At 42.6% G+C, this 17712-nt stretch overlaps 1 protein-coding gene across 2 annotated transcripts in view; it reads right to left on the reverse strand.

Moving 5' to 3' along the window:
- The window catches only part of abcc3 (ATP-binding cassette, sub-family C (CFTR/MRP), member 3), a 51847-nt gene continuing 34135 nt past the window's right edge, over positions 1–17712 (reverse strand). Inside the window, exons 19-31 of one of the 2 annotated variants that reach the window (XM_085761818.1) lie at positions 17221–17404; positions 17030–17135; positions 16119–16275; positions 15081–15291; positions 11564–11877; positions 6791–6990; positions 5309–5435; positions 4162–4263; positions 3594–3740; positions 3346–3504; positions 2003–2169; positions 1710–1904; positions 1–737 (exon numbers count right to left, since the gene is read on the reverse strand). In XM_085761818.1, coding sequence (XP_085617944.1) covers positions 626–737; positions 1710–1904; positions 2003–2169; positions 3346–3504; positions 3594–3740; positions 4162–4263; positions 5309–5435; positions 6791–6990; positions 11564–11877; positions 15081–15291; positions 16119–16275; positions 17030–17135; positions 17221–17404 — 2181 coding nt within the window. In that variant the 3' untranslated portion in view covers positions 1–625. Of the gene's footprint in view, positions 738–1709; positions 1905–2002; positions 2170–3345; positions 3505–3593; positions 3741–4161; positions 4264–5308; positions 5436–6790; positions 6991–11563; positions 11878–14394; positions 14706–15080; positions 15292–16118; positions 16276–17029; positions 17136–17220; positions 17405–17712 lie in introns of both variants that reach the window. The other variant, XM_085761819.1, reaches the window with a different exon arrangement.

A 17712-nucleotide genomic window follows, 5' to 3' on the forward strand; every position in this document is an offset into this window, starting at 1 on the left:
TTTCCTTTCTTTTTTTTAATAAAAGCATTATCATATTTAATATTTTGGTGGTACAGAATTCAAGTGTTTACAAATTTGGTTCACAGAAGAATCACATGTTAAACTGAGCAAACTCCTTGAGAAAAATCTTGAAAAAGCGGCTTAAATAAAGGTACGGTACAAAAATAAGTGGGTTTATCATAAAGTGTATGTTATTTTTGTCTGAGGAAAGTACAGTGGCACAGTTTTCTCTGGTAGAAAAAATAAAATAAAAAAACTCCTCCTTTTTGTTGTTTATTTTGAAGCTGATTAGAAAATGAAACATTCACTGGCTTCTTCGTCCCACTGGCAGAAGGCACTAAAGAGCTGGCTTGGTTCAACCAGCACTTGCACATATGGCTTGTTTAGTCCTTTTTCAATGCAAAAGGACTGTTTGCCTTGTAGGACACCACAGTCACTCACATGTTGTAACGTACGAACAACTGCTAGCAACGGTTGACTGTTCCAAGCTTGACCAAAAGGAGTTCAGATTTAACCTTGTAAATATACCGACTGCACATGGAGGTAACATTCAGTTCCACTGCCAGCTCTGAAATACAAACTGATTGTCGAGGCTTCGTTTGCAACGTTGGGACAAACGGGCGGTTTATTGTACCAGTCCTGCATCTTTAGCCATGCTGTAGAAGATTCCTCTCTTTGATATGAGGTTTGTCGGAGTATCGAACTCTGCCACCTCTCCCTTGTCCAACACCAGGACTCTGCAGGGGGACAGAGGACACAACTCAGGTGCACAGACAGAACAGGACACACCCGGCAGAGCCTTTCACGTGTTGTGTGTGTATTGACAGAAGATGAGTACTGGAAACATGGACCTATAATGCACTGTTAGTCTGCTGTCAACATCTTAGAGGTTGTGAAAGTAAATCACATGTTTATATAGAGTTTGGTAACACTTCACTTGACGCCTATCTCTATAACACATTATAACCATACTTATAATGAGTTATAATGCAGTCATAGCACTGTATAACTATAGTTATAAACACTCATAAATGATCATAATGCTTTATAACAATTATCATAACACACTATAAATCATTTTATCATGACTTATAAGGTCAGGTATTATAATAGGTTATAATTGTTAGTAACTCACTGACAATGACCACATCGATAATGCATTATTAATGTAGTTATAATGTGTTATAATTGGCTTATAAACGTGTATAACTATCATTATGAACACTCGTAAATTATCATAAGGCTTTATAACAATAAGCATAACACATTATAGAGCATTTTATAATGGCTTATAAGGTCTTAGTATTATAATAGACTTATAATGCTCTATAATGTGTTATGCTTATTGTTATAAAGTCTTATGTGATTTATGAGTGTTTATAAAGATAGTTATACAAGTTTATAAGCCAATTATAAACACATTATAACTATATTTATAATGCATTATCGATGCGGGCATCGTCAGCCAGTTACTAACAATTATAACGTATGATAATACCTGACCTTATAAGTCAAGATAAAATGCCTTATAGTGTGTTATGATTATTGTTATGAAGCATTATGATCATTTATGAGTCTTTATAACTATAGTTATACAGTGTTATAACTGCATTATACCTCATTATAAGTATGGTTATAATGTGTTATAGAGATAGGCGTCAAGTAAAGTGTTACCTAGAGTTTTAATAGCAGGTATACACAGATCTCACCTTGTGTAATCCATGACTGTGTTGAGTCTGTGTGCGATGGTGAAGACGGTGCAGTCTTCAAACTGAGTCCTGATGGTGGACTGAATGAGATCGTCCGTCTCCAGGTCGATAGCAGCAGTAGCTTCATCCAGGACCAGGATCCTGGTCTTCCTCAGCAGAGCCCGAGCCAAACACACCAGCTGCCTCTGACCCACACTGAAGACAGAGCAGCACACAGCACGTCACATCCTGCCACTCAGTCTGCGCCCCACCACCTCAAACCAGGACTGTCTGTCCTCGTCCCACAGACCCACCTGAGGTTCTCTCCTCCCTCTGCACACTCCAGCTCCAGCTTGGCCGGCTGGTTGCTGACGAACTTGTGGAGGTGAGAATGTTCCAGAGCTTTCCACACCTCTTCCTCGCTACACTGGTCAAAGGGGTCCAGGTTCATCCTCAGAGTCCCCGAGAACAGCACAGGCTCCTGAGACAGAGAACAGACACACACCAGACCAGATGAACACATGTCTTCAAAAGACTTTTGATACCAGCGTCTGTCTGAAGCCTCACAGTCTCATCATCAGCCTGGGTGTCACTCTCTGTTCGCTCTGCTTCGTGTTCATTTGGGTCTTTTCTTACTTGACAGCAGCTGCCATATGCTGAGGCTCTTGTTACCTGATTGGACAAGCTTCTAAGAGACAGGGACTCTGTCATGGCTCATCCTGTCCCCCAGGATCAGGAAGCAGTTTGTCTTATTTTATCTTTATATCAGTAAGCAATGATGTCAGTTGCATTACTAAATATTCATGGAATTAAAATATGTCTGTATTAATGTATAAATACATAATAACATAGATCGTTATTCATCCTCCGAAGGAAAAATCGAAATTGTCCAGTAACTCATAAAAACAACAACCAGACATTCACTCATTCATAACATTATAAATAAACATAGACAACACAAATACATGATGTAAAATAAGTGCTTAAGTAGAGCTTAAAGGAACTTGGGGCAGGATGCATTTTAAGTTTTTATTTTATTTTTTTTTTTTTACTGCTAATGAGTTATGAGCCCACCCACGTATCTCTCCATTGCCTTGAACAGGCTGTGTGCTGCATAATGCGCTGCAATTCAGGGTCCGTTTTCCCGTGCACTCCTGGTACTGTGACGTCAAATGACGCTGCATGTGCGTCCTCGACAGCTTTGGCTTGGATACGGAAGAAGAGAAGCGCGGTGGACCCAAACTAGTGTTAGAGTAATAGTCATTTTGCTGAATGAACGCGCTAATGCTGTCAAATAAATATACTAAAGTTACACTAAAATAAACATTGTTAGTTTATTTACTTAGTCGCTTGACACGATGCTGTTCGCAGTTGTAGTTTACCAACTTTATACCGTGGAGGCATACGCGGAGGTCTGCAGGAAACAGTGAATTGCAAGTAAAGAAATGACGTCACCTAATTACACAGTTTAGTCCCAATGTGGCAGAGCACCCAGAAACACCCTGTCTTTTACATTTACAGACTTTTTACACATATATGCATTTAAATGTTTTAATTTCCAATAGGTTCCAGATATTTTTAATACATTCAATGCATGTACATTTGCATGTGAGTCTCCCACACCTTTTAAGGAATGTGTATGTGTGTGTGTTGTTACCTGTGGAATGATGGTGAGTTTGGAGCGCAGGTCATGCAGACCGATCTCAGCTATCTTCACCTGGTCGATGGTGATCTCTCCTGCTGCCGCCTCCAGCAGTCTGAACAGGCAAAGTGTCATGGAGGACTTTCCTGCTCCTGTTCGACCCACAATACCGATCTGTGCACGACAAAAACACACGGACCCCATCAGTGTCTCGGCCTGTGATCCTTCAGTCGGGCATCTCTCCACACCACCACACCGCTGACCTTCTCTCCTCCCTTGACGCTCAATGTCAAGTTCTTCAGCACCAGGTCCAGTCCTTCTCGGTACCTGACGCTGTAGTTTTGGAATTGCACGCTGCCCTCCATGGGCCATTCGGGAGGCGGCTTCTTGTCCTCCACCTCCCAGGGGGCCTGGAAGAAAGACATTGAAAACTTTGTGAACACCTCATTAACCTGCTTTGGCGTTTCACACTCACTCTGAAAAAAGCAGCTTTCATTAACAACTACAGCAGCTATAAAATGGCACTCACTGTGAATGAGCTGAGAAAGTACACGGTGCACAGTACAAGAGCCCTGTTTACCTTAGGTAACAAGGGGCCCATGCTGGCATCAGGGAGTCTGATATTTCTGGATCTAGTTATTGTTTATAGGTCATGTTTTTAAGAACAAGACTTGGCAGCAGGACAACTTTTTCAGATTGTAAGTAAATTCCTAATTTTTACAGCAGCTCAGGGCCAACACACTGTTTTAAGTTTGAGAGCAAAAACATGCAAAGTTTGCAAAGGAATTTCTGTGGCTTTTAGAAAAAGAGGAACCATTCTTCTTAACATACCTCCGTCTTGGTCTCAGAGTACTCCTTCACTCTCTCCACTGCTACTATGTTGCTCTCCAGATCTGAAGTCATTCGCACCATCCAGTTCAAAGACATGGTCACCTACAAAACCAATACAGGCTTTACACAGATCCTTTAAAGGGGGATTTGTATCAGTAGTTATATAATAATACACAGTAGTACATCATATTTGAAAAAGTTAGCAAAAAGCAAATAGTTGATAAACAGTTGAAATAATCAAAAGTAAACAGTATTTAGGTAGCACAACAGGCTGTAAATATAACAACAAAACTGAGGACATTCCCAGGTTGCCGGGCCTGAGACTCTTTCAGGGCCCCATCCCATGTTTTTACATCATCATGGATGTTATCTGGGTTACTGTTCTGTTGTGAAGGAATGCATTTCATGGGGACCTGGTTAGCATAACTGATAAGAAAGATACATAATTGGTGAAGGGTCTGGTTTCCTCCTTCAGAAAAAAAAATAGTGATCTAAAACACATTTTCTGAATGTTTACAATAAAACTGAGGCGCTGTGAAAACCAGGAAAGCAGAACAGTCTGTGAGTGGATCAGGACAGGAAGTGATGATTAGAAGATGGTTTATGAAAATGTGATGTAAAGTGGTAGTGGGTTGCACTGATAATTCAACCTGAGGGTTGTTATTCTCAATACTCTGAATGTCCATCTTCACTCTAACAACCGCAACTAATAATAAAATAATAAAAGCAAAAATGAAAAAACATCTTATGTCAACTGGTTATTTTCATATAGAGATATATATGAAATGTTCTATAGGCATCACTAATCCTAACATCAATGTATACGTCCTGTAATGCAGAAAAACTGAGCTTCAGGGTTTTCAGGGGTTTTAAAAGGAATTTCTTTGAATTCAGAGAAACTCAATGTTCATTTGCTAGTGACAAACTTTGTGTTTCTGTCTGCTGCTCATCCTATCAGAGGCGTTTGGCAGATACATGTCACACCTGGGAACAGGGCTGATGGCTTAAACACACCTGTTACATTTTACAGTCATGTTATCATACAAACAGAGTAAATGAACCCCACTTCAGCAGCTCAATCTTTTGCTATGTACAGCATTAAATTGTTTAATGTATGCAGATGAAACTGTGTGTGTGCGTGCCATACCTGTAGAGCGTAGGACACGGACAGACCCACCAGCCCGGGGTTCAGATTGTCCTTCCCATTCACAGCAAACAGAGCAGCAAACAGAACGATGCAGTTCCCAATGAACTCAATACGCACCCCGAGCCACCTGCGTGAAGAGTCAGAGCAGCTACAGGTGACGAGAGGTCTGACACCAGCACAGACTGCTTCTACATGCTCTCAATCACAGGAGAACAAACATGCTGAATAAGATTAATTAGCACTGAGTGACACGTTTCTAACCGTGGCCTTTCACTGACATCTGTTGATTTGGCCTTTACGTGAAATGTCTGAATGAATTATTACAGGCTCTTCTCTCCAGCAAAGGGACAATAACATAGCAGATGGCCTTGATACTGAGACACACAGAACAGAATCATCACTCAGCCAGTAATGGTTTCTGTTCTTTTCCTGCAATAACAAAAATGTCTGCTGTGGAAAAGACCTCAAAAAACAAGTCAAGTAAAGTAAAGTCTTAAAGGGATAGTTCAACATTTTGGCAAATTGGCCCATTGCCATAACCCCCATAGTCATAGCAGTAGGTTCGTTACCTTTAATTGTCGGTGCAAGCTATTTTTAGAACGGCGGAGCAGAGCCGCGAGCTGCTCAGAGCTACGCTATGGAGGCTAATGGGATTTCTTGGTTTCCCTCATCAAACTCATCAAATACACAATCCAACAACTCCAAAACGCTCTGGTGGACAAGTTGTGACCTGCACATTCACCACGCTATGAGATAATAACAGAACGTTACCAGACAGAGTTGTTTTCAAGGTAAATACAGAGTCTGCTTGCTGAAAAACTGTCCCTGAAGGCAACGTGCATCAGCGGTTTTGCATGAATTTACCTTGAAAACAACTCTGTCTCATAACGTTACATTATTATCTCATAGCGTGGTGAATGTGCAGGTCACAACTTGTCCACCAGAGAGTTTTGGAGTTGTTGGATTGTGTATTTGATGAGTTTGATGAGGGAAACCATGAGCCTCCGTAGTGTAGCTCTGAGCAGCTTGCGGCTCTGCTCCGCCGTTCTAAAAACAGCTTGCACCGACAAATAAAGGTAACGAACCTACTGCTATTGACTATAGCGATTATGGCAATGGGCCAATTTGCAAAAAATGTTGAACTATCCCTTCAAGTACAGCTACTGTATAGATCACATTCACCTGCAGAATGTGAGTGTATGCACTGTGGTGTGAGGCTGTGAAAATCTGCTGTGTGGTTGTTGAGTGTGGTGTCAGCAGCTGTGTCCCAGTGTGGAAATGTTCTCGTTTTCTTTCACCCTCTTTACTCAGCCACTGGTTTGAAATGACTGGCAGTTTGAAATAGTGAAGATGATGTTTCCCAAAAATGTCAAGCTCTTCCTCTTTCATCATTACACCAGGGACTGTCCAAAGAGACAAAGGAAGAAGAGAGCATCACTGGAACACAGCAGCTGTTCTGCTGAGCTGAAACAGCACACGTACCTGTTCGACACTATACCCGGGTAGTAACTCTTTTGGTTCTCATCCACTTTCATATCACTCAGCAAAACAAAGGCAGAGTGTCTGCTATAGGCTCGGATTACACTCGAGCCAGTGACGGTCTCAGAGAAATGGGAGTATATGGGAGAGCGGCTGACCGACTCCAGGCGCTTTAGCTGCCGAGACGTGGCAACGTAAAATCTCTACAGATGTTGAGGGGGGGGGGGGGGAAGAAAAAACAAACAATTTAAACGAAGAAGACACAACATTACACAGATGTTCAGATATTCAAAAAATCATTAAGATGCACACAGACGAGCCCACACACATACAGAGTCGCAAGCACTCAGAGTCAGAAAGAGCCTGTTTGAACAAAGCACCTGCAGGGTTTGTTTGATATTCCTCTCTTATGATGCTTGACAGGGAGCCAGCGAATGTTACATAAGCTGCTCACAGGTGGCGATTTCCATGCCTACGTGCAAATCAGCTCACCTGCATTCACCTCAGGAATGTCTTACACTGCACAGACTTACAAAGTTAAAATTAGGTATAATCATTAAAAAAACATTGTAAGGCAGTATTTCATAACAACTTCCTCCACGTTTAGACTGCAGGTGTTTTGTTTTTCATGAAATCGTATGTCAGATTTACAATATTGAGGTATTTTGAAAATGTTAAAGCTTGAAGCAGCAGATCCATTTCCCTGAGTACCAACAGTATGTGCATGTGAGTATAGACAAATGATGCAGGAAAGACACTGGCCATGCAGGGTGGATGACATGACAAAAGCTATAGGAATGATATGAGATGTGTTAGCATGTTAATATTCGTCACTAGGAAGTCAGGTTAGTGTCAAAGTAGTGAACACAGACCCTGAACGCCTCATGGATCTCTGCTCTGGAATGAGCAGCGTGCAGTGTGTTTAGTGCTCCAGTCCTGAAGGTGTGTGACTGAACTCCACTGTTCGACTGCTCTCTACCCACTCTGGTAAAGGGGCACTCCAGGAATTTAGCCACTTTCACACATGTGGGGGAGTGTGGAAGTGAAAATACCATGAAGCACAGACATAAGACAGTAATCTGTCCAACAAGCTAATGCCGTGTCCACGCTAATACAATCTTTGTTTAGACAAGACCTTTACCTCCATATCACAAACAATCTCCAACCCTAACACTGGTCTGTACACACCATGCTGGTGCAGTTGTTTGCTTAGTTGCACGAATACCAATCGAGTATTGAAAGGCACGGCTCCAGAGTGCGCAAGTACATTTTTCATCTACTCGCACATGTGCAGCCAGTGTGAAACATGGAGGGGGCGACTCAAACAATCTGGAATCTGTCATTACAGGTGGCAGGCCGATGTGTGTGAGGATTGCAACGTAATTAAATGTTTAAAGCAGAAGTAAGCGATATTTTTGTGTTAATATAAGTCTTAAATAGTTATATCTTCCGACAGCAATCACTTACATAGAGTGTTTGGACCGAAACACGGGTCTGTCAGTCACTCTGCTCTGCTCTGAGCCGAGGAGAAAACTTTTCTTGTATCCTACAAGTTTTATCCAATGAGGAGAGAGAACGGCATGAAGGGCTGTGTGTGCAGCCAAGGGATGCGCCTGAATGTGGTGACGTAGGGACGAGGACCAATAGATCCATGACGAGGGCGGGGGCTGCTAACTCCATCGGCTGACAAGACGTTATGGTGCGTTCAAGGCAACTCGTAACTCGTGTTTTTTCGACCTGTGAAGTCGTACCAGTTCGATCTGGTACGAGTTCACGGGTCGGAAAAACACGAGTGGCCGTTATAGTGACTTTCACAGGCATCAGGTCGGAGAAACGCGAGTTGCGGGTTGCCTGGAACGCTACAAAGTCGTAAGTCGTGACTTGAAGCTGTAATTTACGGTTTCAAAAGCCTGCCTGGAACGCAGCATTAGCCAAAACGACCGGATCGCTTACTTCTGCTTTAAGTCAGTAATGTAATAACTTTTTTTTGGACAATGGAATAAATTACTACATTATTTGCTGGTTATTACGTTATTGGCCTATTATTTAAAAAAAACAACTTTTGACATTGTAATAACTGGAGTCGATAATGTAATAATATACTGTATGTATCACTACATGTTTGTTTTATTTTCAGGGAAGATGATGTCACAGTTGTGAAACATTTGAATTTCTGCGTTATCTTTAGTGATACATATATAATGAAACCAGTTATTCCACTTTCAAAGGGGTTTATAATACAAGGCCAATAATGTAATAATTAATATTACATTATTGACAAGTTATTATGCTGTTGGCTTTACTACATTTAAAATGGCCAAAGTTATTACATTATTGGCTGTTATTACATTTTGGGTTGCTACAAGGATCATGAATAAAAAGAAAATGTAAATATTTGCCTTTCAAGTCGATTTACGCCCTTAAATTTTCAGCTTGCACGCCTAAAATTTAAAGTTAGGGGCCACTGTGCTCCTCGTACAAAAGTTAGTCTGGAACCCTGAAGGGCAGTGTGATGTGAGTCTGATCACTGATGCAGAGGAAAGCATGACTCTGTCAGGTGTGAATCTGGTTGGATTTGTTTCGGCACTACACACACCACCACGGGACCTGAGTGGACACTCTTCCTTCAAACACATGCATATTAGGTTACTCTAAGAAGTGCCCACACGTGGCTGACTGTCTCTATGTTGGCTCTGTGGTAGACTCTGGTCCTTGATGGGTGTTAGCCCACCGCGACCAGTGTGGGCTGGGATTGAATCCTATGCATGTGTAGGCTCCTGCAGACAGCAGATCTGTGATTATGACAAACTGTTTTCTGTCCTGTGGTAGTAGTTGGGGTTGTACCATGTTGAAGCACTCCAGAAGAACAGACATTTATAATCTCAGTTCTTGCAGGAAAAAAACAGCTTCTGTGCATTGAGAGAACCAATGAGATACTAAAATCACGCTTATGAAAATGATGGAGGAGGAGGAGGCTTAGAAATGTGATATGGTCTAAAAGCAAACTCTACCACAAAGACACAGATTGTCAAAACTAGGCGCTGACAGAATCTGACTTTTACTTCCTCTCAGAAAGCTCTAAAAACACTGGAGCCTTTCAAAAACTGTGACTAAGGCTGAAAACTCCCCCAGCCTCACAGACTACATAACACAACCACAGCACTCTAGATGAGGGAGCCGAGCTCCAGGAGAAAGATGAGTGGAGTTCCCCTTAACCAGAGCTGTAGCACCTAGAGGTCAAGATCCCACGACCCTTTTCTTCACCTACACTCACCAGCTCTTCACCAAGCATCAGCATCATCTTTAAACCATATTGATCACATTAGAAAAATTAGTGTGGGGATTTGAATTTGACTGAGTATCAGTATCAGATTCAACGCTACAAACACCACCATGAAAACTGCTGCTGTCAAGCCCTGAGAGGTCAGAGGTCAGAGCTGCTCAGAGACTGAAACAACCTGCAACTGTGGCTGCAGATTTTGAGCTGAGGAGTGATGGAAGCTCCACTCACATCACTGCAGGTCTCTTCTGACTTGATATGAATAAAAGACTGTCTAACAACTGAATTTATTTCTGTCTCCAAAGAAGCTCTGCCTCCAAGTAGTTTTCAAAATCACCGTTAACCAAAAATGATCAAATTAAGTGTTATCGAATCAAATAATAATTACATTATAGCTGTTAGTAGCATTTTGAGGGCTCTAACCCCTTTGTTCTCAACAGACAGAGGCTGCCCACTTTTAACCAATAAGGCAGACTGGCTAAAAAATGGGCCGGCACGGTGGTACAGACAGATGGACCTAGGTTCTGTCTGTGGAGTTTGCCTGTCCTCCGTGTGTCTGCGCGGGTCTCTGGCTTCCTCCCACAGCTCAAAAACATGCACATTAGGTTGACTGGTGCACACTAGGTGCAGTAGGAGGAAGGAGACTCACACTGAGTTGTTTGTCTCTATATGTCAGTCCAGGCTATATCAGCTGGGATTGGCTCCAGGGGTAAAAACAATGGACAGATGGACTTTGTTGCTGTAAATTAAATTTGAAGGCTACTGGACTGGACTTATGTTATGGCAAAGACAGCCTTTAACCATATGGCCAACTGATGTCATGTTTTGTATGAAGCTATGATGAGATTTTTTATGTATCTGGCTCATTCAAGCTCACTGCAAACTGAGCAAAGGCTTAGAATGGCATATATTGACTGACAAACCACACCCACTCATCAATCAAAATGGCACTTTACAGTAGATACTGGCTGACAGATGCCCCAGAACATGTATAACTAATGTGGTGAAATTCTATCCACCAGTTTTCTGAGGAACACACTTCCCTGGTGTATTTCTGGTACCTCCTATGGGCTGGGCTCAAAAAATCCAAGCTCTGTCTGTCATGAAGACAGTGGCCAATATTATTTGACCCATCTTGCTCATATACAATTAAAAATAAGCATCTCACTCCTCTAAGGCCATACAATTTGGCATTGCTTAAGTAAAAATTCATGAAATTTGAGTATTTTTCACATAACACAAATAAGCCGAAAATCCAGTAGAAAGTTAGTGATCCAAGAAGCTCGGGGTTAGAACCCTGACTAGTCATTTCTGAATCCTACCGAGCACCACTCATCACTACAGACTCAACAGCTACCTCTACCTCTACTGCAGCTACCCCTCTACAGCCGTGATCACCACTCCAACCACATGCAACAGTCAAGCAGCACACACTCCACAACACTCTCAGACATGCATGTTGTATTAATGAGTTAGCAGACTTGTTTCCAATTTACCTGAACCCACCAATAGAACACCATTAATGGGGCTATGACTATGAGGAACATTGGGGTGAGGATAGAGCATATGAGCAGCACATTCAGTGTGTACCAGAAAGTGCGCATCCATATGTCAATATTTTCTGGGATGTGGGAGTCTATAGCATCGATGTCTTTGCTGAAGCGGTTCAACAACCGCCCAGTGGGGGTGCTCTCGAAGAAGGCCTGCGGAGCTCGCAGGACCCCCTGGAGCAGGTTGTAGTGTGTGAGCTTGGCCGCCCGCAGCACACTGTAGGCGCGGCACAACAGGCAGTTAACCAACAAGAGCACACCTGCGAGAGAGGGGAGGGGGTGGGGGGAGTGGAGGGGTCAAGCGTGACAACACAACACCTGCGTTAAAAGGATTAGCAGCTACTCGTCATGTCTGCTGTTTCACAGTTAAAGGACAATTCCCGGCAAATTCAACTCAGGGCTGTATTTTCCTAACATTTTAGGTCTAAAAGAAGGAATCTGAAGATTTTCAGTTTAATTGCTCCTGTTTTGCTGTAGTTGTGTCTGTCCCCGCATCGCCACGGCAGCGATGAATGGGAGCGGATGGAAGTTCCGCTGCTTAGGCTGTTTACAGCCCTCAAAGCTGCACAGACAGCGTCAGATGGCTACTCAAACATGCACCAAAGAAGTTTATTTACTTCAAGCAAGTCAAGAGTTGATATTCCTGTGTTTATGACACAAATGGGAGCTTCCGTCTGCACATAAACACACCGAGTGCGTCAATTGGGTCTCGCATGAGACTTTGAATTAGATCTAGTTTTACAAACATGTCGGCCTGCTTGACGTAAATAAACTTCTCGGTGCATGTTTGAGTCGCCATCTGACGCTGTCTGTGGAAAAAAAATTATGGCTTTGAGGGATGTAAACAGCCTAAACAGCGGAACTTGCATCCGCTCCCATTCATTGCTGCCGTGGCGATGCGGGGACAGACACAACTACCGCAAAACAGGAGCAATTAAACTGAAAATCTTCAGATTCCTTCTTTTAGACCTAAAATGTTAGGAAAATACAGCCCCGAGTTGAATTTGCCCGGAATTGACCTTCAAACTCACACTGAACTTTGACGCTTGAACACAAAGACGTGTCTTTAGGATCACTTTTCAGACTTTTGCTACACTACTAAATTGACACGTGGTTGCTCAAAACATCATTCAAAAGTAGAGAGGACTGTCTGTGTCTGTACAGACTTCCTCTTTATCAACCAGGCTCAGACCGACAAATCCCAGTGGGCTGCGAGGAGTGACTTAAAAAAAAAAAGGAATTGCAGGAGTTAAAAAAGATAAACCTGCCAATGGCTTCTTATTGACCAGCCCATCAAACTGGCTGTAACAGTCCAAAGTGAGCCACCTAATACTGTAGCTCCAGTAGGTTTCATCCCTTCCACTTCCTCAAGCGAAAGTGTACGTCAATGTAACGTCAGAGTGTTCTCCCTCGATGTGTTGTGGTCGGTTGCAGTAACGTTTACATGCAACAGGAAGGGAGGAAAACCGCCTGCAGCACCAGTGCATGTAGTGACAGTGAAGAGTTCAGTTTATCTCATGTTTTCAGAGGCTCTGCATTCTCATCCTGTCATTAAACGTTCACAGGTCAAAACTAATTGGCGCCCACATTACTCATGGTTCACTCCTGCCACCTGGTGGAGCTTCTGTTAGACTAAAAACATTTCCTTTACCTTCATGATCAAATATCTGAACAACACACACATCTCCACTTCACACTGCATGAAACAAACATCAGCCAAACTGAGAGTCAGGGTGAGACTGGCCGGTGACACACACACGTGCACACAGAGATGCACTGTGTCCAGTTTGGCAATAAAGTGAGATTCCACCAATGTGAAATACTGTAGCAGCAAAATAAAGAATTCAAATATGGGTGTAATAGTGATGGGCCACAGTGCATGAAACACACCCAGAGAAGTAGCAGAGCCCATCCAGCCTGACTCAATCTCTCACCAGGTGTCTCTTCACATTTTCATTTCTGTAACTTGTATTTTAAGAAATGGAGGTGAGTTTGGAGAGAGGTGTTGGTGTTGAAGACATTTAGACTCCACTGTATGAATTTATCCTGAAGACACAAAAACCCAGCTTCCTCTCAGCTGATCCTACAGTATACTGATCCAGCTCCAGGGCTCTCTTTTTCCTAAGATTTAAAACCTGCGCATCTTTTATATGATGTGACATGAAACCACAGACACAATAACATTGAGACTGACAACTGAAATCCAGTCAAAACCGCATCTAGATGCAGTTTTGACTGGATTTCAGTCACACAGGTGTGATACAGGAGAATCTACTTGTGTATCAGTGGGATTGAGATTAAATTAAACTATTAAATTGACTAAAAATAAACAGACAAAGGGGATTACATTAAATTTGGAGAAATGTGAGTAACGCTCAGTAAAGACCTGATCCATGTTTCAGAAACATTAAACCACATGACTGGTGTAATCCCTGAAACAAGGTTTTGTGTGCAGACTGGAGCAGGGCTGTGTGGCTCCATGTGACCATGTGGATGTGTGCGAGTCTAGGGAAGGGTGTGGCGGCAGGCTGCGGGACAGGAAGTGCTTCAGTTGCGGAGAGAGAGCAAAGTGAAGCTACGACTGAAAAATAAAGAAAATGTCAACGGCAGACCCTCGTCACGTACAGTACACCACCACAGGCTGTGGAGAAACAGAAGGCCAAACTGAAGGGTTAACAAGCTGCAAGCTACATGCCATTCCAGGAACAGGAAGAGTGACAAAGGAAAGAGGAGCACGGAGGAAGTCTGGCACATGAGCACATTTCTCCTGGGAGTACCTGGACAAACACGTATATGACAGCCAGCGGCCCTATGACGATGGCAAAGAACGGCGTGCTGGCAACAATAACGATCATGGTGGAAAGAGAAACGAAGAAGGTGCCCAGGAACATGAGCACGGTGGCCGGCAGAGCCTCGTCGATCACGTAGATGTCCTTGGAGAAGCGGTTGAGGACGCGTCCTATAGGCGTGGTGTCAAAGAAAGACTGGGGCGTGTGAAGTTTGTTGGACAGCAGGTTAAAGTGCAGCTTCCGCGCTGCGCCGATGTTTCCCATGGCTAGAGTGAAGGAGGAGATCATGACCAAGATACCTGGGATGGAGGTGAACCACAGGAGGAGGAAGAGGAGGAGGAGGAGGAGAGATATCAGAGAGGAAGGTTTATTTATTACGGGATTGGGAAGACAGAGATGGCCAACAGATCTGTCCTGAAAGTAAAACATGAGCAGCTCACTGAAAAGGAACACGAGTCACACGCGTCACAACGACAAAACATTAATTATCAGATATGCAGCTGCTTCTCCTGGTCTCCACTGAGCTCACTGTATGGAAACAAGACAGGCAGCATGTGCACCACACCGAGTCCAGAGCTCGTATTAACCTCGGCACCGTGGTTAAACCTGGAGAAGCGGCCAAAACATCCTACACAACAAGAAGAAATCCATAAAAAGACGCAACGGTCTCTTACCCTGTGCGATGCCCAGTGCTGCGTACACCCCCACCCTCATATGAACGTTCTCCTTGGTCTGATTTCTGTCTGAGGCGTCGTCGGTCCACTTGCTGAGCCAGATGTTGGCTCCGATGGCGGCGGCGCTCTGGCAGCCGTACAGGAAGCAGATGAGCACTGACAGCAGGGGACCGACTGCTTTCGCGTACTCCAGGTACACTTTAGATTTCACCTGGCGGGGAGGGAGAGCGCAGTCATGACAACTGCAACTGTATTCGTATCATTGATGTGGGATTGTAGTGTTGCAGTATCCACAAGTTTCTGAACGTGATCTGTGGTCAAAACCAGAAGCCGGTTTTGACGGCTTTGGTGGAATTGTATGTTACGTTTCCATGGTTTTCAGTCGTTGTCATAGTTACAGTAAACACATGGATCTATTAACGCTGGCTTTTAACGCGGATGTCCATTTGTGTGATATCCATTGTTAAAAGCTGGTGTGATGATCCATGCATTTTACAGATTTTCATTGAAAAAAAAAAAAAAAAAATCCATGCATTTACAGTGACTACCAATTCCACATCGGAAGAGCAAAACCGGCTTACGTTTTTGATGTTCGGAAAAAGGTGGATAGATGGAGAGGAAGGTCACAGTTACAAAGTAAAATAAGTTTTTAGTTTGAAGATCCCATTAGACCCAGAGGTTTCCACTCACATTGTCATGTTCAGTGCTGAATCTGAAACCTGCAGGATCAGTGATCTCTCTAGCTGCCATCACACTGATAGGCTGCTAAATTGCAAATTTGCACAAGACCTTGTTGAAGCCTATATTATTTGCATCTATTTATTTGGTAGTTTAGATGTTTTTATTGGTATTTAATACTTATTTACCATTTGTGATTAGCACTGGAGCAGTTTTAATCCTGTATGGATATGATGTCTGAGACTATGTGAATGTAGGCTTTGTGCTTTCTCTTCTCAATTGCAAACCAAACTTACCTAGGTGTACAAATAAAGGAACCTGAACCTGATGGAGGTTGGAAAACAGATGTGGTGTACTGACCCTGCCTGTTTCAGCCGTCTCTGCCTGGATCAGCTTCTCCACCTCTTGTGGTTTCTTCTTATCCGATGGCTCTGAGTGTTTTCTCTGGCTGCAGCCATGTCTCCTCACCGAGCGACACCTGGGGTTCTCTCCCTCTGCCGAGATGATGCTGATCTGCCTGTGGGAAAGAGGCAGGAACAACATCAGTGTGAACTGTGAAGTTTTTCTTTCATTCGTTTACATAAGAACCCCCATCATTTGGATCATTTGGCAGCTGTAATTGGGTTACAAACTGTTTGTAAAAACGCACTATACAAATAGAATGGCCTCGCCTTACGGCTACAAAGGTTTCATCATTCATCTCAATAAATAAGAATATCATGGAAAAGTTCATTTATTTCAGTAGTTCAATTCAAATAGTGAAACTTTGCAATGGATCTATATATCATATATTATATAGATTCATTACACAGACTGAAATATTTCACATCTTTATTTCCTTTAATTGTAATAATTGTGGCTTACATTTAATGAAAAAATCAGCATCTAAATTTGAATAAAATGATATTTAGTTGCTTTTGTGGTTTGATATGAATAGAAGAGATCAGATAATATCATCTCATATCCATCACTGATCCCTCAATCGAATCAAATAGGAATTGTATCGTGGCAGACTTTGTGATATCGACAAATATCTAATCTTGCTCCATAGAATCTATATCTATAAAATATCGTATCGTGATGGAACTTGTGATTTACAACCCTGTGCATTACTCAATGTTACAATAGCTTTGTTCAATTCATGAGGGAGAACTGGTTTTACTTCTTTTAAAAAATATTTAACTTGAAAGTCATGGTTCTCTAAATGAAGTTCTTCTTTTTAGTCTTTTAAAACAAAAATAATTCAGAGAAAGTGCAAAATGAATTGTTACCTTATAAACTTCCTCTTGGCCTCATTGATCACTGGTTCGCTGTCCACCATGTCTGTGTGGTTGCTCAGAGCATCTTCAGGGAACAACTCCTCATCTTCAATCATCTCTGTGAAACAAAGAAAGTTTTATAAACTCAAAAAAAAAACAACAACTTCATCCTGATGGTAGCTGAGGAGGAAGCAGAGCTCCACCTATGGCCTCGTCCTCCTCCACGATGTCCTCCAGGGCGTAGTTCCTCAGGAACTCTGCAAAGGCTCCGTTCTGTTTGAGCAGCTCCTGGTAGGAGCCCATCTCGGACACTCGGCCCTCCACCATCACCATGATGTTGTCCACCTGAGGCAGGAAGCTGATGCCGTGTGTCACCAGAATACGTGTCTGGAGGAACACAGCAAAAATAAGTTTAAAAAACACAAACACGCCAAATACACCAAATCTCAACCAGCTGTCATGATGAAGTACAATTTCCTCTCTGGTAAATTTCAGATCAGACCAATTCTAAGGAGTTTATTAAAAAAAGGGGGTCTTGAAGTGCATAACCAGCACATCAGGATGCTTGTAGTATGATATAAAACTAAGATTGTCTACTCAAAGATTACTACTCTCACACCTAACGTATGCTTCAATGTATACTTTTGTAAACTAAAAATGGACCTACGAAGAACCAAGAGCATTAAAATAGTACA

Source organism: Trachurus japonicus, chromosome 19, assembly GCF_045865225.1.
Source record: "Trachurus japonicus isolate A0001 chromosome 19, Traja_1.0".
NCBI lineage: Eukaryota > Metazoa > Chordata > Actinopteri > Carangiformes > Carangidae > Trachurus > Trachurus japonicus.